Below are 24753 nucleotides of genomic sequence, written 5' to 3'. Positions count from 1 at the left end.
TAATATATAGAGTGCGACTCTCTTTATTTATTTTCATAGCTTATAGTTTATTCTCCGTCAGTCAGCACCTCTAGATAAAATCATTTTCTCTGGGTGTGAGCCAGCTCATGTTGTTTTATTTGGCCTTGAGAATGACGCCCATATATCCCATATAGTGTACGTCTTCTGTGACTCATGAAACACAGATCATGTGTCTAGAACAACAACCTCTCTCTCAATGTGAGCAACACAATGGAGCTGATCGTGGACTATTGGAAAAAGAGGGCCGAACAGGCCCCTATTAACATCGACGGGACTGAATTGGAGCAGGTTGAGGGGTTCAAGTTCCTTGGTGTCCACATCACCAACAAACTATCATGGTCCAAACACACCAAGACAGTTGTGAAGAGGGCACGACAACACCTTTTCCCCCTCAGAAGACTGAAAAGATTTGGCATGGGTCCCCAGATCCTCAAAACGTTCTTCAGCTACACCATCGAGAGCATCACCGTCTGGTATGGCAACTGCTCACCATCTGACCGCAAGGCACTACAGCGGGTAGTGCGTATGGCCAAATACATCACTGGGACCAAGCCCCCCCCCCCCCTTTGTTTTTATACTGCTGCTACTCGCTGTTTATTATCTATGCATAGTCAATACAAATTGCCTCGACTAACCCCTCGCACATTGACTCGGTACATATTGTTATGTAAATATATCGTGTTACTTTTTGATAAACATTTTTTTTTTTTTTTACTTTGGTTTAGTTTATTTAGTAAATATTTTCTTAACTCTATTTCTCGAACTGGGGTACGTTCTGTTGTATTCGGTGCATGTGACAAATAAAATTTGATTTGATTTGATTTGAAATTACAGTGAACATCCTAAAACAGCACAATGTGCAAAAAATCCTCCAGCCACCCACACCAGTCCTTTTCAGATTGTTTTATTTAACTAGACAAGTCAGTTAAAAACAAATTCTTGTTTACAATGACGACCTACAGTGGGTTAACTGCCTTGTTCAGGGACAGAACAACAGATTTTTACTTTGTCAGCTCAGGGATTCGATCCAGCAACCCTTCGGTTACCACTAGGCTACCTGTCGCACCAAAAGATAGGATTGCTCAACTAGCTTGGCATGCCAGGCATCTGTTGAAAGAGCATAACATGCTCCAAGCAGATGAGTGAAACAAAATGTATCATTTACTAGGCCTCAAATTCCTGGAACCAGTTTAATGACTGCAGCCTTAAAACACGCAGTACAGTGGGCATGCTTTCTTCCATGAACAGCAGCAGAGCTCCAGGGGTGTGTTCCTGTTCACAGCCTCGTAAACTAACAAATTAACCACTATCAAACCCTCAGGGTGACAGGATCACAATCACATCTGTCGTTCTGCCCCTGAACAAGGTAGGTAGCCCACTGTTCCTAGGCCGTCATTGAAAATAGGAATTTGTTCTTAACTGACTTGCCTAGTTAAATGAAGGTAAAAATAAATCAAAAACATAGCAGATGCATAAAACTTTTCATGGTAATGATACATCTATCAATCACTTCTATTCATCCACAAGGAACTAAGGTGCTATCCACAGATGCGAATTGAGGTTTATTTGAATGGTGTTTGGCAACTGCATTAGCAGGATACCCTGACGATAAGGCATGCTGTATCGAAAAGTTGACTGGATTACTCCCATGACATGACTTTGATTAACAGCATTTCAGTGCCTCCCAAAGCCTCCATATTTGTGTCTACGTCTCTTAGCAACAGCACCTGTGCGAGTGGGCTTTACGCAAAGAGCAGCGAGCTTCAGTCCGTAATTCAATCTAATCTGTGGTGCAGAACAAAGACATTGTTTCTGTGCCAGGCAAACAAAGAGCCATTTGAAGACTTCCTTAGATGCTGTCTCGTCTCAGACAGTGTACATTTCAATGAGACAATATTGGTCACCGAGTGAAGACAGTCAAGAAGCATCTTGTTTCATGGGAAAAAGTTGTGTAATGGTATAATGTGTCAATGCGCATCCAGGCAGGATTTTCAGTGCCTTGTAAATTTCCAGGCAGTAGTTTTCGTAACACGTTGCATGTGTTTACTCAATAGCATGCCTCGGCATCAACTGCTCCCATTGGGCCACCTGCCCAGATTCCAATTAGAGGTAGATTGAGAGTTATTAATGACAGAATGAGTTAAGACAGGAAATCACTTATCTTTCTTTGAACCATGCCCTCTGTTTATTCATTATGAGCTGGTTATTAAGGTGGATTGCAGAGGACTTCTGAATGGAAAATCTTGACATAGGTAGACATGATGAATACATCCACAGCTTAATCCAAAGATACTGTACAGTAAAGGGGCAATCTGCAGCTGCTACATACATTTTTGTACTTATAAATGAATGATATGTACCCATTGATTTGGGAAGAATATAACTTATAAAAGCCTCATGAGCTTAGTTCAACTGTCCTACCCCATCAGAACCCGAAATGTAACCTGGTTTTCCTCCAATGTTTGTAAACAAAGTAAATGTAAACAAACACTGTATATCCTTGAAAAATGGTTCAAACTAAAATGTTGATATAATGGATGGGGAGTTCTTGCATCTATAGCTCTGTATGAATTTGAGATTGGTTACATTTCACCAGCCCCATCCCTCAGATTTTTACCGAAACAGTGGCAGGAATCACACTTTGTTATTGTTTCAACTGCTGATTGCAACTTTAATGTATAAGCAATACACTGTAGCTCTGGATTTACAGAACTTGAACATGATACCATCCCTATTTGGTTAATAAGCATTTGAAAAGGGTACAGATTAGATTACTATTCCCTGTACTCTTCAGTTCTCTATCTTTCCTCACACAGGCTAGAGAGGACACATGGCTGGTGTCCGGTGAATGCCCTACACTAGGAAGACCTAATAGTCCATGGTCTTCTGACTACAGCTAACTGACCGCACATGAAGATGATGAGTCCATATGGGTCAGTGATGACCTCAATGCCACAAGGCAGGAGAATCCACTTAAATATGATAATACGTACGTAAGTTAGAACAAAGTAAATGGGGTTGATAAAAGGCCAAGAAGAACTGATGGCAATCTGAACTAAAAGGTTTCATAGGAAATTTGTAAATATTTGTAATGTTAGCAAAAGATGATCATATTAGAAAGCCACATAGCTATTTGACATTCAAAAGTTACAATCTTTCCCGGAGGGAGATTTTGGATTCATCAATCTAAACATGACATGAATGATCTGAACATAGGACTTTTTATAAAACTGGTTTTCACAACAGCACATAATATGACAGGCTCTTGAATTAATGTGAAATCGTTTTTGGTATTTTATGTGTGTGTGGGTGTGTGAATTTTTTTTTTTTTAAGGAACAAGGTGCTGCTGATTAGAGGACAAGGCTTGATGAATTTCTTTTGCCGAGAAATGGCCCCCTCTGCTGTGTCTGACAATATCATCACATTTAGTAGCATTAACCCTCACATTTCCTTGTGACTCACAGCTGTACCTCCTAAGCTTTGAGAAGGAGACCAGGGTACAGTGATATGGTAATGGCAGAAAGAGTGAACGGTTACAAATTATTCGTATTTTAAATGTATGTTGTTCTGTCTTTGAGCTGTTCTTGTCTATTTTTATTCTGTATTATGCCATGTTTTATGTGGACCCCAGAAAGAGTGGCTGCTGCTATTGAGGATCTTAATAAAATATCATTGCAGAATATAGATTTAGATTTAGATGTCTGGAATCTGATTTTAAAAAAATTAAGAGCAAGACAAATAACTCAATACAAAATAATATATATTTATTTTAGGGTATTCTAATTGTTCCTCTGATTATTTCACAAAAATGTAACTTCAATTGATAAATAAAAGTCCATTAAAACAACATAATTGTAGCCAGTAGCTGTGAAAGTGGTGCTCATGAGCCCAAAGTGGTCCCTGTTGTTTGTGTGCTATAAAAAATATATATATATTTTGCAATTGGTGTATGTTACGAATGCAATTTATTCAAAATGTTATGAATTTGTTGTGCTTAAAGGGATACTTTTGGATTTTGGTAGTGAGGCCCCTTTATCTACTTCCCCAGGAACTCATGGATAACATTTTTACATCTCCGTATCTGGTATGAAGACAGTTAGAGGTAGATTTGTGAACCAATGCTAACTTGTGTTAGAGCAATGACTGGGAGTCTATGGGTATCTGCTATCATCTCCTCAACTCATATTGAAAGGGGCCTAAATACTGGCTGATCAAGGCTGCTTTTGTTATAACCTGATGCTTAACCGGAGAGCTGTCTTAGTTGTGGCATTATATCGATGTTTTGATAATAGGTCAGGCACCAAAATGAACCACCCAGACAAAGATTTTCCAAGCCCAACAGCTGTCAGACGTATTGAAAGCAGTACATCCCCTCAATGTACTCTGAACCTTTCATGACTCTAGGTTAATGAACAAGAACATTTATTGAAAATAGCATCTAATGTTTGGTAATTGTATGTTTATAAATAGTAAAATATGTCCGCTCTTTCCCTTTCCTGAAACGCTTCTGTTTTGGAGATAAGAGATTTTCATCAGACAGCGATGAGAGTCTCCCCTAGTCCCTGTTGATAACACTTAACTTGCTATTGAGCCTATAAAATAATCATAATGGCATAAAATATGGCATAAACAATCATGGTCACTGATGAGAACTGACTTTTGCATTCTGGAAACTAATAGATTATGTTGACAGTGGGATGGAGGAGTCCTGATAAGTGTAATTCAATGTTCCACTCAGAACATTCCAGGAGTGTCTCCGACGGTTCGCTCACCTTGGCTGAACATCTGCAGTAGCTGTTCCATAGGTCTATGCACAATACAGTCCAATAGTGCCACCAACTGTTAAGTATACCATCTGCTGTAACCATGCACAGTACAATTGGCGGTATACACACGACTAAAACACTAAAAAGTTTTTTTTTTTATTGAAAACCGCTCAACTCCATTACTATGTGATAACAAAGCTATTAGCCTGCTACTGTACTGTGAAACAGCAGTTAATACAATGTTGTTACAGTAGTGATTAGCATTTCTACACACACAGCAGGTAGGACTTACCTTGACTTCCACATTAGACAAGTCTTCTGTCTGCAGTACATTTCTTGAAGTTCTACAGAGGCTACAGAAGTATCTATTCCTGTGGAAAATCTGAATGCATAAAGAACATGTCATGCAAAGGTACGAGCTAATGTTGTCATATATGCTACAGGTGTGTAGGCCTAATTGGCATTTTTACATCATAGTAATTACACACCTTCAAATTTTATTTCAAAGCCTACCAGCTCAATTAAGAGGATGCCCTTCCCCTCACCAATATTAAGTATGACAGAGATTTCTGTGTTTTCCTCTTTTTCCATCCACCCGCAGCACACGGTCCATACTCTCTTCTCGAAACCTTGGGAAATAGAGATGGGGCACAGTACAGAACAATGACAACTGTAGCTACTTTGTGGCCATAATGTGTCCTTTGTAGCTGGATACTGTAGTAGGTAGTTCACCGGTGCAAAGTGTTGAAGGCAAAATTAACGTAAAGGTTTGTAGGCAAATTAATGTTCAACCCTTCTGAAAAAACCCGATCCAAAGTTGATAGGGCTGCACATAACAATTTATACACATAATGACTATACCTTATCTCACGTCTCTAATGTCTTTAAATATCTGTAATTCCCTCTGGTACGCATCATCCCAGTTAAAAAAAATACTGTATAAACTAAAACTATCAAAGTAACAAACGCATTCACAATGACAACGTATTCATCAACTTTCATGTGCACATATTAGTATGTTTTAAATTAGATGAATAGTTAGTCCGCGTAAAGTAAGCTATCTGCGCTATCGGTATAATAATACACACCAAATCATACACCCAAAGAGAAGTTCCCCAGGATGTTTACGCCGAGAGGAGCGTGCGTGCAAACGCAGTGGGTGGTGGGATAGATGGGGATGTTTCCATCATGGCGGCTTCCATTTCGAGCTATACTTTTAGTTCTGTGTGTTATCACAGCGCTAACAGCAACTCTGATCATGTAAGTACCGGGGACATTTGAATGAATTATGAGAGAGTGCATACATTTGTTTAATTGCAACTTGGGTGTATATTTGGACTTTATTCTCGGGCATAAACTCAGTGGGTTTCCCAGTGTCATCTTCCTGTTGCTAGCTAACGTTCGCTAGTAGTTAGCTAGCTACGTGCCATCACTACAGCAAGACATTTGCTAACTACTCTGTAATACTTAGGGTGGACTTTCAGTGGTGTCGACTTTACAACACTGATGTAGTAATATGTAGCTAGCTAGTTACTTGGCTAACAATATTACGAAAATGTGCAATTGCATCACATTATGCTCATTAAACATTACAAATTAGCTAGCTGGCTAACGTTGTCACAGATGGCACAGTTGCATTGGTTATGTCATCAGAAAGGTAGAGCTGAGATTTGTTTTGTTTTTCCGCTCTATGTTAGCTAGCTAGCTAATGTGCAACATATCTTGCTAAGTGTTATATTATTTTTTCTGTAAAGTATTGTGAAGTAATTTGCTAGCACTGTCACCACGTCTCGCGAGCTAGCTAGCAAGTTTGTTGGACAACTAGGATGTGAATTCTGATAAGCTTATAAACAATAATCAAGTCAATCAGCGTGCATTCAAGCCACAACAGTTTTTGTTTACCATTTGATAGAAAACTGGATAGACACCTGTTAGCAAACAGTTGAGAGTCGATGCTGCTGTTTCACCTGACATTTGACACATGACTTGATTTGACTGTCTGTAGCCAGAGCTTGATAAGTGTCAGGCCTCAAACAGTATTTGTTGTATAATTGTAGTATTAGTAGTTGCCTTTCTGCCACGTTTTGTCATTAGAAACAACTTTTTGTTCCTACAGGAGGGCTTCCTTTTAGGAGAAGTAAGGCAAGAGGAAACTGTCAGCATCAGTGATACACAGATCAGCAGTGCTGAACTCCTCCAAGTAGTAGGTAAGACCTTGGATTCCCCATTCATAGAAGTGAACTGCTTTAGCACCTATTGACAGTAGTATATTCTAACCAGGGGAATTTTGTTAAGAGCCCCAACGCTTGCTCAACAAATTAATATGCATCGCTTGCGGTGCGTTTTTGGAAACATAAGGAACATATCATTCGTATCAGCAAGAAATCATTTTCAAAAAACACAATGTTAAATCTGGAATATTGAACTTTTTGGGTGAGCTGACTAAATTTACAAAGAAATGAGTTATAAATCTGTCATTCTCGTTGAACGCAAGTCTAAGAAGTGGTAGATCTGCACTATTTCTATACTTTCCATTCTTAAGTTTTATTTTTGTATCTTTTATTTCAAACGGCTGAAAATACAATATTTTTGGTTATGGAAAATATATTTCACCGCAGTTTAGATGATACAATGATTCTCTACACTATACTTGCTTGTTTTGTCACATTAACTGAAATTAGGCAAACTATTTGAATTTTAGCAACCAGGAAATGGTGGAGCGATTTCTGCATAGTGCAGCTTTAACTTAATACACACCTTTTTATAGGGTTGGGTTAGTGTTCCGACACGGCCAAATCTCCATGTTACATCGCTTGTTTACGGAAGACAGACTGAAGATGTAGGTGGCCACCTGGGCTAATTAGTTATCTAGCGTGCTCTGAAATGTTGTGTGTAAGCTAACTGGGAAGGAAGTCTAGTTTATCAACTGGAGGCACACAGAGCTTGTTGATCTGTGCAAAACTGCTACAGTATGTGTTTATTTTTTTATTTGAAAGATTCTTTCTCGCAGAAATGAAAGATAATGGGCATATCAGCATGTTTTGAAAACCAACTTTTCTAAACGTCAAAACAGTGTTGGTATTGTAGTTCACATGAAGCCAAATATGGGCAAATGTAACTGCTGAAAACATACGGAGAAAAAGGGTTTTCGAGAGCTAGGCCTCGGATAGCCTAACTCTTTGACATGTGGGAACTCAACTCAAAGAAACTGACCTATTTGTTTCCAGGCTTGTCTTGACTGAATATGCTCCGTGCTACTGTAGAATTCTGTCAAACTGGACTGTCAGGTTTCAGATTAAAAGGAGTGTCTCATAGTTTTTTCTGCTTATAGTGGGTCCTTCACAGCAGCTGTTCAATATATTATGTAGCTAGTCTCTGGGAAATGGGATTTATACACAATAGACTGTAGGCTAAAGTCTTAGAATTGTAGTTGTCTCAACGATAAAAAAAGGGACAATCTGCTGTTGCTACATCAATTTTCAGATGTTTAAATTCATGATATATACTTATTGACTTATGTCTCATAACCTTAGTTCAACTTTCGTACCCATCAGAACCCAAAATATGAGCTTGTTTACTCCTTTGTTTAATTGTACATTGTTAACAAACAAACCCTGTATAGCCTCAAAACATGGTTAAAACTATAATGTTCATATCATGGATGGCCAGTCCATGTATCCATAGCTCTGTCCATGAGTCTGAGAGTGGTTACATTTCTCCAGCCCCCTCCGCTGTTTACGAAATCGTTGGCGGTGTGGCCACTTTATTGTTCAAACTGCAGATTACACCTTTTAAAGCGGTAGGATGCAATAGACTAACATTATATATACGTTTAATAACCATGTATTTGCTGTGTTCTTTTTAAAAACAGAAGTCCATAATCATGAACCTTGTGCACAGCTATTTAGGTAAGATTTTATGTTATTTAAAATTCTATGGAATTTGTTGTCCTTAGACATTTTGTGACATTATTTTTCATAAAACTGTTTTTCAAATGACTGCTTGGTTTATGTGCAAACTAAAGTTATGGGCTCAAATATAATTAGCCTAGACTACTGATATATTTCATAAATGTATTATCCAATCTGAGAGCAAGCTTTGTCTTGATCATGCACTTTCTAGGCCAAATACCGTACAGTACTTTCATTCAACAAATTAGGGATGTAATTGTCAGTGAACAGCAGGTGGCCCCACCCCACCAGAAGTCTTGAGTAATGCAGACCTACTGTGTGGAAATTGATTTTTTTATTTTTTATCTCCCCACCAGCTTTTATGATTATGCTGGAAAAGTCAATGATGAGAATCTTAACAGAATTCTTAAAGATAGACACAAAGTGAGTATTTTATTATAGGCCTATTTGTATGTGCATTAGTAGCATTATTGAACAGGAGTATCTAGCGATCAGTCTGTACATGTAGCTTAAACACTGTCTGTGCATCTTCTTAATGACCCTCTTATACTTGACCCCCCCCCCGTGTAGAATGTCATCGGCTGGTACAGGTTCAGGAGGAACACGCAGCAGCAGATGTCGTTCAGGGAACAGATCATCCACAAGCAGCTGACCCAGCTCCTGGGCGTGCCCGACCTAGTCTTCCTCCTCTTCAGCTTCATCTCCACAGCTAACAACTCCACACACGCACTGGAGTATGTGCTGTTCAGACCCAACCGCAGGTAGGACTACCCACGCACAGCTATATGCACACTGTACCAAACAGCATGCACAAACAGGCTGGTGCATATATTGGCGATGCTGAACAATCCACACATACAGACCAACACTGTTCATGAAGTTGACTGTTGAGCCTCCCTCCTCTGTGTTCATTCCCACACTGTTGCTCACCCTATGCAGCCAGGTCATTGTGTGTGGGAGGCGAATCAGAGCTCGGGTCCATCAAGTGCAGCTTTGTTGCCTTCAGTCTGCAAGAGGTGCCAGCTTGGAATGAATAATAATTTAGTTTTTTGAACTGACTCACTGTCCTCACAAGGGGAAACTAAAATCTGAATCTGTAATTTGAAAGTGGCCCTTAATTTTCCCCTCCTACTGAGGCAACAGAAGGACACAGCTGTTGTCAGTGGCACAGAATCCACAGAGGAGGAGAACACTAGTGGCCTCGCCTTTGAGCCTTAATGGTTGCTAGTTGTGGAAGCACCTCGGGTGCATAGGCATATCATTTATAGAATGACCGTTCAGATAAATCACACATGGATTAAACAACTATTTATGGTCTGGCCATTCTATATGTAGGGTCAGATGGACTGCCCAGCGGGAGGTCTGTCAGTAGGGATTAAAGGCTTGTGTGTTGGACTCAAACTGGGGTACTTAAATGCTTCTCTGTCCGTGGCTTGAGGGCTCAGAGTGGGTTGCTCGAGGCCTGGAGGGATTGTGTGTGTGTGTGTGTGTGGGTGGCACCCTACATCAGCAGATTTTTACAGCTTCTGAACTCTCAACAAGATCCATTGGATCTGAGTATCAATCAAAGCAACGTAGTAAAATTTTGCTGCTCTACATACAAGTTAAAGGGGACCAGCCATCAATGGGTGAAGCATGAAACATACTGAGAATCTCACTGCCGATCGGTACTTATCACAGTGGGAGGCTGTTCCTTCTCTTGCTAGAACGAGCGGTACCTGCTGCATGCCGACCTGGTAGTGACGAACATTCCGATTCTACTTATAGAATCACAATGCTCGTCAGTGGCCAACAACTTGACTTTGAGCCAATCAGAGAACACAAACCCCCATGTGGGGGAGCCCCCAACCCCCCACAAAAAAACAACAACATCATAATAATTTGGGCATTTTCTCCGTAGGCTAAATCCACAGATGAGCCAGTCACACTTCATTTACAATTTAGGCTATGGGATGGTAGCTAGCTAAGTGCACAGACACAATGCATACAACACTTTATACGTCTTCCAAGCTAGCTAACCACTGTAGGATTTATATTATAATCCATTTCCATGGAACGGCTGCCTGTGTTGGCTGCTTGTGCTAGCTAGTGAATATGCTAATTTTAGCTAGCTAGCTAAACATTTCAAGTATGGGTAGTTACAGCCCAATATGATTGAAACATACTGAATAGCGGGGCTGCCAAACCCTCTTCCTGGAGATCTACTGTCCTGTAGGTTTTCAGTCCAACCCTAATTTAGCAGTTCTGATTCAACTACTTAAGGTCTTGTTGAGCAGCTAATTAGTAGAATCGGGTGTGTTAAATTAGGGTTGGACTGAAAACCCACAGGACGGTAGATCTCCAGGAAGAGGCTTGGGCAGCCCTGCTATATAGCGTACATAAAGTTTACTACTCAATGGGGAGGGCATGAAAGGCAACAACACCGGGACATTGCCCTTCGCTCCCACTTGACAAGCACTACTGTCCGGCAAAGGCGTGTGAAGTAGCTTCCTAGTAGCGAGTATCACAGACGGTCACAGTAAGAACACACATACAACACATGAAGCAACAGAGTACACCCATTTTGGAGGAACCTATTTAAGAAAGATCAAGTGTAATATATTATAAAAATAAAGCGAACAGGATGGAATATGGGGAAAAATGCACCAAAAAATGTCTAGGACCAAAAGGTTCTTTAACAACTTCTACCCCCAAGCCGTAAGACTGCTGAACTATTAATCAAATGACCCCCTAAACCACACTTCTTAACACCCGCCCACTTAACCCGGAAGCCAGCAGCGCCAATGTGTCAGAGGAAAAATTGTTTAACTGACGACCGAGGTCAGCCTTCAGCCGCACGGCCCGCCACAAGGAGTTGCTAGACCGTGATGAGCCAAGGAGAGCCCCAACTGGCCAAACCCTCCCCTAACCCAGACGATATCGGTGGGCCAATTGTGCGTCGCCCTATGGAACTATGTGCAAAGCTGTCATCAAGGCAACGGGTGGCTACTTTAAAGATTCTCAAATTTAAAATATATTTTTATTTGTTTAATACTTTTTTGGTTACGACATGATTCCATATGTGTTATTTCATAGTTTTGATGTCTTCACTAATATTCTAAAATGTTGAAAATAGTAAAAATAAAGAAAAACCCTTGAATGAGTAGGTGTGTAGGGGGGGGGGGGGGGTAGATCAGCATTAATTATGCAGATAGATTGATTTTATATATATGGGGATCCACACGCCCACTACTTTCCTTTCAACACGCCCACTCCTTTCCACACGCCCACCACTTTCCTTTCAACACGCCCACCACTTTCCTTTCAACACGCCCACCACTTTCCTTTCAACACGCCCACCACTTTCCTTTCAACACGCCCACCACTTTCCTTTCAACACGCCCACCACTTTCCTTTCAACACACCCACCACTTTCCTTTCAACACGCCCACCCCTTTCCTTTCAACACGCCCACTCCTTTCCTTTCAACACGCCCACCACTTTCCTTTCAACACGCCCACTCCTTTTCACACGCCCACTCCTTTCCACACGCCAATTACTTTCCTATCAACACGCCCACTCCTTTCCACACGCCCACCACTTTCCTTTCAACACGCCCACCACTTTCCTTTCAACACGCCCACCACTTTCCTTTCAACACGCCCACCACTTTCCTTTCAACACGCCCACCACTTTCCTTTCAACACGCCCACCACTTTCCTTTCAACACGCCCACCACTTTCCTTTCAACACGCCCACCACTTTCCTTTCAACACGCCCACCACTTTCCTTTCAACACGCCCACCACTTTCCTTTCAACTCGCCCACCACTTTCCTTTCAACACGCCCACCACTTTCCTTTCAACACGCCCACCACTTTCCTTTCAACACGCCCACCACTTTCCTTTCAACACGCCCACCACTTTCCTTTCAACACGCCCACCACTTTCCTTTCAACACGCCCACCACTTTCCTTTCAACACGCCCACCACTTTCCTTTCAACACGCCCACCACTTTCCTTTCAACACGCCCACCACTTTCCTTTCAACACGCCCACTCCTTTCCTTTCAACACGCCCACCACTTTCCTTTCAACACGCCCACTCCTTTTCACACGCCCACTCCTTTCCACACGCCCATTACTTTCCTATCAACACGCCCACTCCTTTCCACACGCCCACCACTTTCCTTTCAACACGCCCACCACTTTCCTTTCAACACGTCCACCACTTTCCTTTCAACACGTCCACCACTTTCCTTTCAACACGCCCACCACTTTCCTTTCAACACGCCCACCACTTTCCTTTCAACACGCCCACCACTTTCCTTTCAACACGCCCATCACTTTCCTTTCAACACGCCCACCACTTTCCTTTCAACACGCCCACCACTTTCCTTTCAACTCGCCCACCACTTTCCTTTCAACACGCCCACCACTTTCCTTTCAACACGCCCACCACTTTCCTTTCAACACGCCCACCACTTTCCTTTCAACACGCCCACCACTTTCCTTTCAACACGCCCACCACTTTCCTTTCAACTCGCCCACCACTTTCCTTTCAACACGCCCACCACTTTCCTTTCAACACGCCCACCACTTTCCTTTCAACACGCCCACCACTTTCCTTTCAACACGCCCACCACTTTCCTTTCAACACGCCCACCACTTTCCTTTCAACACGCCCACCACTTTCCTTTCAACACGCCCACCACTTTCCTTTCAACACGCCCACCACTTTCCTTTCAACACGCCCACCACTTTCCTTTCAACACGCCCACCACTTTCCTTTCAACACGCCCACTCCTTTCCTTTCAACACGCCCACCCCTTTCCTTTCAACACGCCCACTCCTTTTCACACGCCCACTCCTTTCCACACGCCCATTACTTTCCTATCAACACGCCCACTCCTTTCCACACGCCCACCACTTTCCTTTCAACACGCCCACCACTTTCCTTTCAACACGCCCACCACTTTCCTTTCAACACGCCCACCACTTTCCTTTCAACACGCCCACCACTTTCCTTTCAACTCGCCCACCACTTTCCTTTCAACACGCCCACCACTTTCCTTTCAACACGCCCACCACTTTCCTTTCAACACGCCCACCACTTTCCTTTCAACACGCCCACCACTTTCCTTTCAACACGCCCACCACTTTCCTTTCAACACGCCCACCACTTTCCTTTCAACACGCCCACCACTTTCCTTTCAACACGCCCACCACTTTCCTTTCAACACGCCCACCACTTTCCTTTCAACACGCCCACCACTTTCCTTTCAACACGCCCACCACTTTCCTTTCAACACGCCCACCACTTTCCTTTCAACACGTCCACCACTTTCCTTTCAACACGCCCACCACTTTCCTTTCAACACGCCCACCACTTTCCTTTCAACACGCCCACCACTTTCCTTTCAACACGCCCACCACTTTCCTTTCAACACGCCCATTACTTTCCTATCAACACGCCCACTCCTTTCCACACGCCCACCACTTTCCTTTCAACACGCCCACCACTTTCCTTTCAACACGCCCACCACTTTCCTTTCAACACGTCCACCACTTTCCTTTCAACACGCCCACCACTTTCCTTTCAACACGCCCACCACTTTCCTTTCAACACGCCCACCACTTTCCTTTCAACACGCCCATCACTTTCCTTTCAACACGCCCACCACTTTCCTTTCAACACGCCCACCACTTTCCTTTCAACACGCCCACCACTTTCCTTTCAACTCGCCCACCACTTTCCTTTCAACACGCCCACCACTTTCCTTTCAACACGCCCACCACTTTCCTTTCAACACGCCCACCACTTTCCTTTCAACACGCCCACCACTTTCCTTTCAACACGCCCACCACTTTCCTTTCAACTCGCCCACCACTTTCCTTTCAACACGCCCACCACTTTCCTTTCAACACGCCCACCACTTTCCTTTCAACACGCCCACCACTTTCCTTTCAACACGCCCACCACTTTCCTTTCAACACGCCCACCACTTTCCTTTCAACACGCCCACCACTTTCCTTTCAACACGCCCACCACTTTCCTTTCAACACGCCCACTCCTTTCCTTTCAACACGCCCACTCCTTTCCTTTCAACACGCCCACCACTTTCCTTTCAACACGCCCACTCCTTTTCACACGCCCACTCCTTTCCACACGCCCATTACTTTCCTATCAACACGCCCACTCCTTTCCACACGCCCACCACTTTCCTTTCAACACGCCCACCACTTTCCTTTCAACACGCCCACCACTTTCCTTTCAACACGCCCACCACTTTCCTTTCAACACGCCCACCACTTTCCTTTCAACACGCCCACCACTTTCCTTTCAACTCGCCCACCACTTTCCTTTCAACACGCCCACCACTTTCCTTTCAACACGCCCACCACTTTCCTTTCAACACGCCCACCACTTTCCTTTCAACACGCCCACCACTTTCCTTTCAACACGCCCACCACTTTCCTTTCAACACGCCCACCACTTTCCTTTCAACACGCCCACCACTTTCCTTTCAACACGCCCACCACTTTCCTTTCAACACGCCCACCACTTTCCTTTCAACACGCCCACCACTTTCCTTTCAACACGCCCACTCCTTTCCTTTCAACACGCCCACCACTTTCCTTTCAACACGCCCACTCCTTTTCACACGCCCACTCCTTTCCACACGCCCATTACTTTCCTATCAACACGCCCACTCCTTTCCACACGCCCACCACTTTCCTTTCAACACGCCCACCACTTTCCTTTCAACACGCCCACCACTTTCCTTTCAACACGCCCACCACTTTCCTTTCAACACGCCCACCACTTTCCTTTCAACACGCCCACCACTTTCCTTTCAACACGCCCACCACTTTCCTTTCAACACGCCCACCACTTTCCTTTCAACACGCCCACCACTTTCCTTTCAACACGCCCACCACTTTCCTTTCAACACGCCCACCACTTTCCTTTCAACACGCCCACCACTTTCCTTTCAACACGCCCACCACTTTCCTTTCAACACGCCCACCACTTTCCTTTCAACACGCCCACCACTTTCCTTTCAACACGCCCACCACTTTCCTTTCAACACGCCCACCACTTTCCTTTCAACACGCCCACTCCTTTTCACACGCCCACTCCTTTCCACACGCCCATTACTTTCCTATCAACACGCCCACTCCTTTCCACACGCCCACCACTTTCCTTTCAACACGCCCACCACTTTCCTTTCAACACGCCCACCACTTTCCTTTCAACTCGCCCACCACTTTCCTTTCAACACGCCCACCACTTTCCTTTCAATACGCCCACCACTTTCCTTTCAACACGCCCACCACTTTCCTTTCCACACGCCCACCACTTTCCTTTCATCATGCCCACCACTTTCCTTTCATCATGCCCACCACTTTCCTTTCAACACGCCCGCCACTTTCCTTTCAGAGCGCCCACTCCTTTCCACACGCCCACCACTTTCCTTTCCACGCGCCCACTCCTTTCCACACGCCCACCACTTTCCTTTCCACGCGCCCACTCCTTTCCACACGCCCACCACTTTCCTTTCCACGCGCCCACTCCTTTCCACACGCCCACCACTTTCCTTTCCACGCGCCCACTCCTTTCCACACGCCCACCACTTTCCTTTCCACGCGCCCACTCCTTTCCACACGCCCACCACTTTCCTTTCCACGCGCCCACTCCTTTCCACACGCCCACCACTTTCCTTTCCACGCGCCCACTCCTTTCCACACGCCCACCACTTTCCTTTCCACGCGCCCACTCCTTTCCACACGCCCACCACTTTCCTTTCCACGCGCCCACTCCTTTCCACACGCCCACCACTTTCCTTTCCACGCGCCCACTCCTTTCCTTTCCACACGCCCACCACTTTCCTTTCCACGCGCCCACTCCTTTCCTTTCCACACGCCCACTCCTTTCCTTTCCACGCGCCCACTCCTTTCCTTTCCACACGCCCACTCCTTTCCTTTCCACACGCCCACTCCTTTCCTTTCCACACGCCCACTCCTTTCCTTTCCACACGCCCACCCCTTTCCTTTCCACACGCCCACCACTTTCCTTTCCACACGCCCACCACTTTCCTTTCCACACGCCCACTCCTTTCCACACGCCCACCACTTTCTTTCCCACACGCCCACCACTTTCCTTTCCACACGCCCACTTCTTTCCTTTCCACACGCCCACTCCTTTCCTTTCCACACGCCCACTCCTTTCCTTTCCACACGCCCACTCCTTTCCTTTCCACACGCCCACTCCTTTCCTTTCCACACGCCCACTCCTTTCCTTTCCACACGCCCACTCCTTTCCTTTCCACACGCCCACCCCTTTCCACACGCCCACCCCTTTCCTTTCCACACGCCCACCCCTTTCCTTTCCACACGCCCACCACTTTCCTTTCCACACGCCCACCACTTTCCTTTCCACACGCCCACCACTTTCCTTTCCACACGCCCACTCCTTTCCACACGCCCACCACTTTCTTTCCCACACGCCCACCACTTTCCTTTCCACACGCCCACTTCTTTCCTTTCCACACGCCCACTTCTTTCCTTTCCACACGCCCACTCCTTTCCTTTCCACACGCCCACTCCTTTCCTTTCCACACGCCCACTCCTTTCCTTTCCACACGCCCACTCCTTTCCTTTCCACACGCCCACTCCTTTCCTTTCCACACGCCCACTCCTTTCCTTTCCACACGCCCACTCCTTTCCTTTCCACACGCCCACCCCTTTCCTTTCCACACGCCCACCCCTTTCCTTTCCACACGCCCACCACTTTCCTTTCCACACGCCCACCACTTTCCTTTCCACACGCCCACTCCTTTCCACACGCCCACCACTTTCCTTTCCACACGCCCACTCCTTTCCACATGCCCACCACTTTCCTTTCCACACCCCACTCCTTTCCACACGCCCACCACTTTCCTTTCCACACGCCCACTCCTTTCCACACGCCCACCACTTTCCTTTCCACACTCCCACTCCTTTCCTTTCCACACGCCCACTCAAATCAAATTTCAAATCAAATTTATTTATATAGCCCTTCGTACATCAGCTGATATCTCAAAGTGCTGTACAGAAACCCAGCCTAAAACCCCAAACAGCAAGCAATGCAGGTGTAGAAGCACGGTGGGTAGGAAAAACTCCCTAGAAAGGCCAAAACCTAGGAAGAAACCTAGAGAGGAACCAGGCTATGTGGGGTGGCCAGTCCTCTTCTGGCTGTGCCGGGTGGAGATTATAACAAAACATGGTCAAGATGTTCAAATGTTCATAAATGACCAGCATGGTCGAATAATAATAAGGCAGAATAGTTGAAACTGGAGCAGCAGCACAGTCAGGTGGACTGGGGACAGCAAGGAGTCATTATGTCAGGTATTCCTGGGGCATGGTCCTAAGGCTCAGGCCCTCCGAGAGAGAGAAAGAAAGAGAGAATTAGAGAGAGCATATGTGGGATGGCCAGTCCTCTTCTGGCTGTGCCGGGTGGAGATTATAACAGAACATGGCCAAGATGTTCAAATGTTCATAAATGACCAGCATGGTCGAATAATAATAAGGCAGAACAGTTGAAACTGGAGCAGCAGCACAGCCAGGTGGACTGGGGACAGCAAGGAGTCATCATGTCAGGTAGTCCTGGGGCATGGTCCTAGGGCTCAGGTCCTCCGAGAGAGAGAAAGAGAGAAGGAGAGAATTAGAGAACGCACACTTAGATTCACACAGGACACCGAATAGGACAGGAGAAGTACTCCAGATATAACAAACTGACCCTAGCCCCCCGACACATAAACTACTGCAGCATAAATACTGGAGGCTGAGACAGGAGGGGTCAGGAGACACTGTGGCCCACTCCGAGGACACCCCCGGACAGGGCCAAACAGGAAGGATATAACCCCACCCACTTTGCCAAAGCACAGCCCCCACACCACTAGAGGGATATCTTCAACCACCAACTTACCATCCTGAGACAAGGCTGAGTATAGCCCACAAAGACCTCCGCTACGGCACAACCCAAGGGGGGGGGGCGCCAAACCAGTCCTTTCCTTTCCACACGCCCACTCCTTTCCTTTCCACACGCCCACTCCTTTCCTTTCCACACGCCCTTTCCTTTCCACACGCCCACCCCTTTCCTTTCCACACGCCCACCCATTTCCTTTCCACACGCCCACCCCTTTCCTTTCCACACGCCCACCACTTTCCTTTCCACACGCCCACTCCTTTCCACACGCCCACCACTTTCCTTTCCACACGCCCACTCCTTTCCACACGCCCACCACTTTCCTTTCCACACGCCCACCAATTTCCTTTCCACACGCCCACTCCTTTCCACACGCCCACCACTTTCCTTTCCACACGCCCACCACTTTCCTTTCCACACGCCCACCACTTTCCTTTCCACACGCCCACCACTTTCCTTTCCACACGCCCACCACTTTCCTTTCCACACGCCCACCACTTTCCTTTGCACACGCCCACCACTTTCCTTTGCACACGCCCACCACTTTCCTTTGCACACGCCCACCACTTTCCTTTGCACACGCCCACCACTTTCCTTTGCACACGCCCACCCCTTTCCTTTGCACACGCCCACCACTTTCCTTTGCACACGCCCACCCCTTTCCTTTGCACACGCCCACCCCTTTCCTTTGCACACGCCCACCACTTTCCTTTGCACACGTCCACCACTTTCCTTTCCACACGCCCACCACTTTCCTTCCCACACGCCCACTAGCCCATACTCCGGTCTTCATATCGGGAGGCAGCTACCCCAAACATTTAGCTATGGTCTGGCACTGGCGGTACAGGATTATGGAGATTGAATTACATTTCATTCTTTGTTATTTAGCTGTGGCCGTCTGGCTAGTATCAACAAGGGCTTTCTACAAAATAGCAACATTAGCACAGATTGTTTGGAATTTAGAACATAAGCAATATGCATGGATTAGCATTGCCAAACAACACTACTGCCACCTTCTGGTTTGGAGTATTTTAACAAGGCTGAGTGGCTAACGACTTCCAAGGTCTTTGCTGTGTGAACACAAAAGATATTGACTGCCGACACTCTGTTCAGAGGTGCTAAGTACTGTCAGCAAGCTAACTTTTGACAATCCAACCAGTGTGTCTGAGCTTTAAGGGTCTTTTGGGCTAGACTGCCTGTAGTGTGTTATCAGGCTAACTCTGGTTCCACCCAGCAGGTACAACCAAAGGGTGACCCTCCACATCCCCAACCTGGGCACCACCAGCCAGCAGGAATACAAAGTCTCCTCTGTCCCCAACACCTCACTCAACTATGCCAAGGTCATCAAAGAGCACGGGTGAGTGTCTCCCATATGTAGGCCCTGTCAAGTAGTTTCTTTTTCAGTATTGAGAATTATGTGTTGATGGAAATGGGATGTACCGTATGTTTTGCAGGGCTGAATTCTTTGATAAAGACGGTGTGATGAAGGATATCAGAACAATTTTTCAAGTCTACGGTGCACTACAAGATAGAGTGCAAGTGAGTTGACTGCCTGCAAATGTTCTATTCATACCCTTCAAGTCACATCTATACTTGGATTAACAGCAATGTGGTGTTTTGGTAGACACCATGGCTACAGTGCATTCAGAAAGTATTCAGACCCCTTGAATTTTTCCACATTTACTTACATTACAGCGTTATTCTAAAATGTATTACTTGCAGAGGAGTATTTCTGTCTGTAATAAAGCCCTTCTGTGGGGAAAAATGTATTCTGATTGGCTGGGTGCTGGTTCCCCAGTAGGTTGGTCTGGCTCCCAAGTGGGTGGGCTTATGTCCTCACAGGCCTACCTTTGGCTGCACCCCTGCCCAGTCATGTGAAATCCATAGATTAGGGCCTAATGTATTTATTTCCTTATATGAACTGTAACTCAGTAAAATCTTTGAAATCGTTGTATGTTGCGTTTTTATATATATTTTTTAGATAAATAGTGATATGATTCTTGATAGCTTTTTCTTGACTTTTTCAGGCTGTATGTGGAGAGGTTGAGCAGAATGAACGCGTGAAAGAGAAATTCCAGGAGGAGGTGAACAAACTCAAACAGCAAATTGCTCTCAGGAAACAAAAATCTGCGGAGGAGGAGAGAAGTATGTTACTTAATTGGGTTTGAATTTGACTGCTCTGACCATCTCATTCTCTCGTGACATTGATTCTTGAATCAACTATCCATTCCCTGTAACCAATTCTGGGGAGGTGTTTTACGTGGTATTAAGCAAATACAATTTATTTACTTAAGATGGGGGGGAGCAAAAACAAACCAGGACGTTTTTAGTTTTGCATTGAATTCCCGTTTAATCTTAGCCTTATTCCTGTACTTTAGGACTCCAGGAGGCGCAGAACCCTGAGCAACGTCCTACTCCTGAGGAGAACTCTGAGCCCCCGGAGACCTCCCTCCTGTCCAGGGTGGCCTTTCACACCCCATCTACCCCCGAGCGGCTAGGTCCCTCTGCAAACCCCCCTTCCTACGCAGACCTCCTCTCCTTGCAGGATGACTCGCTCCTCCCCTCCTTGTCCTCCCCTACCAGTGCTGCGCTGCTTCCCCGTCCCCAGGCTGTGGGCTCTCCAGGCCACCCTTCTCCCAGTCCTCTGGGTCTGAACCCCAGCCCTGCTCCTAGCCCCAGTACGCCCTACCTGGGGAACGGAGACGGATCCAGCTCTGACTCCCTGGACAGACAGGCTGCAGGGCAAGAGGAGGAGGAGGAGGAGGAGGAGGAGGATGATGATGATGATGATGATGAGGACAGCAGTGAGTATGAGAACCTTGTGAGCGAGGTGGCACAGTTGCCCCCGGTTACTGCCAGTGTGTTGGCGCAGGGCCGCCCAGCCGCCCTCAGTCCAGACGGTGATGCCTCAGTCCTTGGCTCACAGACTTCGTAGACGCCAGCCATGGGGACACAATTAACTGACACACTGGGAGAGGATGGCATCCCAACCAATCAAAGAGAGTAGTCTTCTATATTACAGAGGAAGTGCCAGCCCGGAAAATAAAAGGCATGTGTATTTCTGTTCGCTTTTAGTTTGATAACCATTCTGGGGGGTAATGTCATGCTTCATGGGCTATACTTTTCTGTCTAGTGTGGTAAAGATAGTCAGTTGGAGCCTGGCTGCCTCCAGTGAATGTGTTTGATTTAGGGACTGATTACGTTATAACTGAATAAACGCCAACCAGTTTGTCCGACCTCTCTGAATGGATAGACCCACTCCGCTCGTCCTGGATCATGCTGCGTCACATCTGCATCATCAACTTTGAGCATCCAATTGTACCATTACCTCTTGCACTATGTTTGCCTTTTAACAATTTATTTAAGACAAGCAAAGGGAAAATGTTCTGTGGCCTTCAAACGTCTTTTTAGTGAGACAGGTGTTGTTCTTTTTTTGTCTTTTCTTTTTTTTTGCTTATTACAAAGGAGTAATATATGTATGCGTAAGCTGTAATTTCATTAGTCTGCACAGTTCTGATACTCTACTTTGAGCTGTCTTTATTAGGATTTAATTTCCTTTAACAATCAATGGATTTTATGAATCATGCGGTTGCCTATTTAGATGACAAAGAGTCTAGATTCAGTTTTACTTCGCCACTACTGTAATTTGTGCTTATATTAATTTTTAGGACAAAATAACAGCTATGACCCAGTCAGAAGAATTCGTGGGTAGCACCTCTGCATGCAGTATGAAGGAAGTTAGTTTCACGAGCCAATGCTAACTAAAGTTAGTGCAAAGACGAGAAGTCTACAGGTACACTTGCATACGAAAAATGGTATCTACGAGTTCATCTGACTATGGGTGACTATAAAAAACAGATTCTCGCAGTATCCCTAATTAATGTCACTCAATGTCTAATTTTTCTTAAATAACACAAACAACTGTATGCGCTTTGCTGCACATAACACATTTAGAGGATTTCGTTATTGTGCTTTACCAATGCTGTTCAGTTGTGCCACTTGAGAAGTACGCTTTGATCACCTGAGCTGAGCTAGCTCAGCTTTTGTGGATTGTATGGGGTTGACAGGGAGAAAACACAACGTACTCTAGCTTTACTAACCAGACCTTGCTGCTGCATCAGAGCTACCACTAAACAAGAACTGTGCATCGACATTAATAACCTGTCTGCTTCTTTCATCTCATGTCCTTGCACTGCTGGTCATCTCCATTTCTGCTGAGTGCTGAAACTGACTAGAATGGCTTCCCCCAAGGTAATTCTGTGGGAACGGTTTCCCCCTGTAGCTATATGTTACAGCCTTGGAACAAGACATCTCCTGACTGTCTTGTCAACACCAATAGACCTCACACTCTCAAAGCTGATTGGGCTAAATGTGTATGGACCTTGATAATGTGACAAAAATGACCTCAGTTCAGAGTCCAGTGCCTTCCATTTTGGCAGTTACACTGGCTTGTTACTACACGCACATTGCAAGCGACTGGAAAGAAGAAAGGTTGTTCCAATTGTGGGCAGAGTATCCTTCACCCTGCAGTGTTATCCAAGCCTTGTGTATATAGCTTTTCCCATGTGCAGCCCACATTGTATGTCACTCTTTCTGCCTTATGGTCAACTTGCTTTCCTTCATCACTCAGCATTACTGTATAATGTCAACTCATAGCTTGGTGGACTGGTACTCTCATTTGTTTTAGAAGATATTAATTACTGAACTACGAAGTCCCACAAAAGATTATAATGATAAAATTCGAGAAAGGAGTGGTTTCCACTTGAGCACTTGAATCAACAATGGGAGTTAAGAAAAAGTAATCAATAATGAATGTACACTGTACAGTATATAGGAGGTTGTAGCATTCAAACAGCACTTATTTATGAGAATCTCAGTCACGATGGAAGTGGCTGGCAGGAGAGAAGGGTGAAAGTACTCTTTAATAACATGGTTTGGCCCCTAGCTGGAAATGGCCCCTGAGAGCCTGTAACTTCTCCCTGAAGTACAAAGTCCCATCACATCACTCATGTCTGTAAGGTCGGTGGGACAGGAAAAGGCCAAGTTATTTTGGTCACTTGGTTCTTAAGTGGGTTGTAATAATAAAAGAGACATGCTTATTTGGTTTGCAGAGTCATTTGTTCTCACTTTCTGCCCACTTTTGAGACCAGAGCCGAGGGTTGTCCAGAAAGACCAACTGATAGCAATTCACATCTCTCGCTTGGCTTGGACTGAAATATGTGCCGGTACTCGTTTTGGGTGCCGGTACTGTTTTGTTTGTTTATTTTTTAGATATTCCCTGATGCATCACCAGTATGTCCCCCAACACCAAGCTGATTGGGGTGGTGCGTAACCCAGTCACCAGAGCCATCTCAGACTACACACACACTCTGTCCATGAAGCCGGACAACCCCACCTTCGAGGAGTTGGCCTTCCATAACCGAAGCCAGGTTATGGTAGACACCTCATAGAATGCTATCTGCGTAGGGATGTACATCCGCCCACCTAGAGAACTGGCTGCAGTACATTCGCCTCCCCCAGATCCACTTTGTGAGCGGCTGATCACAGACCCGGCGGGGTAGCTGGGCTGCATCTAGAACTTCTTGGTTCTCAAACGCATCATCACAGACAAGCACTTCAACCGAACCAAAGACTTCCCTTGCCTGAAGAAACAAGAGAGCAGCAGCCAGCCCCGCTGCCTGGGCAAGTCCAAGGGTAGAACCCATGTGAAGATAGACATGGAAGTCATTGAGCAGCTCTTGAACTTTTTTATTTGCCTTTTAATATCAAATTCAATGAGATGGTGGGGCAAGACTTCAGGTGGGATTGAGATTCTGATTAAAAAAAGAGGTGATATGTTTATTATATGGTTACCTCAGTGGTGTCATTAAAAAGAGGACACCTTCAAGTAAATCCAATTTCTCTTCATGTTTGAAAATACAGTGTGAGTTTACAAAGGTGTGTGATCTGCCTATAACTTTAAAACCTTTATAACTTCCTAGTTCCTACTTTAACATCATGCCTGTTTTGTTAACCAAATAAAATATACATATATGCTGCCATGTCATTTAGTCTCACAATTAGTATTTGTAATTCACTAAATTGTGTTTCCACACAAAGGCCTGTTA

The 24753-nt window shown here is 45.1% G+C and overlaps 1 protein-coding gene across 4 annotated transcripts; it reads left to right on the top strand.

Annotated features, from left to right (window-relative positions):
- The first annotated feature begins 5899 nt into the window (after positions 1 to 5899).
- LOC110529412 (BRISC complex subunit abraxas 2) lies at positions 5900 to 23745 on the top strand. 4 transcript variants are annotated; one of them, XM_090240839.1, is made up of 9 exons: positions 5900 to 6048; positions 6905 to 6995; positions 8660 to 8696; positions 9056 to 9122; positions 9270 to 9460; positions 19881 to 20003; positions 20101 to 20185; positions 20674 to 20791; positions 21025 to 23745. In XM_090240839.1, the coding sequence occupies exons 1-9, from the start codon at positions 5977 to 5979 to the stop codon at positions 21579 to 21581; spliced, it is 1341 nt and encodes a 446-aa protein (XP_090096965.1). In that variant the 5' UTR covers positions 5900 to 5976; the 3' UTR covers positions 21582 to 23745. The 4 variants fall into 4 exon arrangements, with proteins under 4 accessions (XP_090096965.1, XP_021467252.3, XP_036841270.2 ...); XM_021611577.3 differs by having other exon boundaries at positions 5910 to 6048; positions 19884 to 20003; XM_036985375.2 differs by lacking the exon at positions 9056 to 9122 and having other exon boundaries at positions 5920 to 6048.
- The last annotated feature ends 1008 nt before the right edge of the window (positions 23746 to 24753 follow it).

The sequence above is a fragment of the Oncorhynchus mykiss genome, chromosome 1 (assembly GCF_057628025.1).
Source record: "Oncorhynchus mykiss isolate SJ-2025 chromosome 1, ASM5762802v1, whole genome shotgun sequence".
Classification (NCBI taxonomy): Eukaryota; Metazoa; Chordata; class Actinopteri; order Salmoniformes; family Salmonidae; genus Oncorhynchus; species Oncorhynchus mykiss.
This window is presented reverse-complemented; position numbering and strand designations above follow the sequence as displayed.

What these genes read in the sequence shown, in the direction of transcription:
- LOC110529412 (XM_090240839.1), top strand. Translation starts at nt 5,977, where the DNA reads ATGGCGGCTTCCATTTCGAGCTATACTTTTAGTTCTGTGTGTTATCAC. An exon ending in TTCTTAAAGATAGACACAAA is followed by an intron (nt 9,123 to 9,269) that starts GTGAGTATTTTA and finishes CCCCCCGTGTAG; the next exon opens with AATGTCATCGGCTGGTACAG. An exon ending in ATCTGCGGAGGAGGAGAGAA is followed by an intron (nt 20,792 to 21,024) that starts GTATGTTACTTA and finishes CCTGTACTTTAG; the next exon opens with GACTCCAGGAGGCGCAGAAC.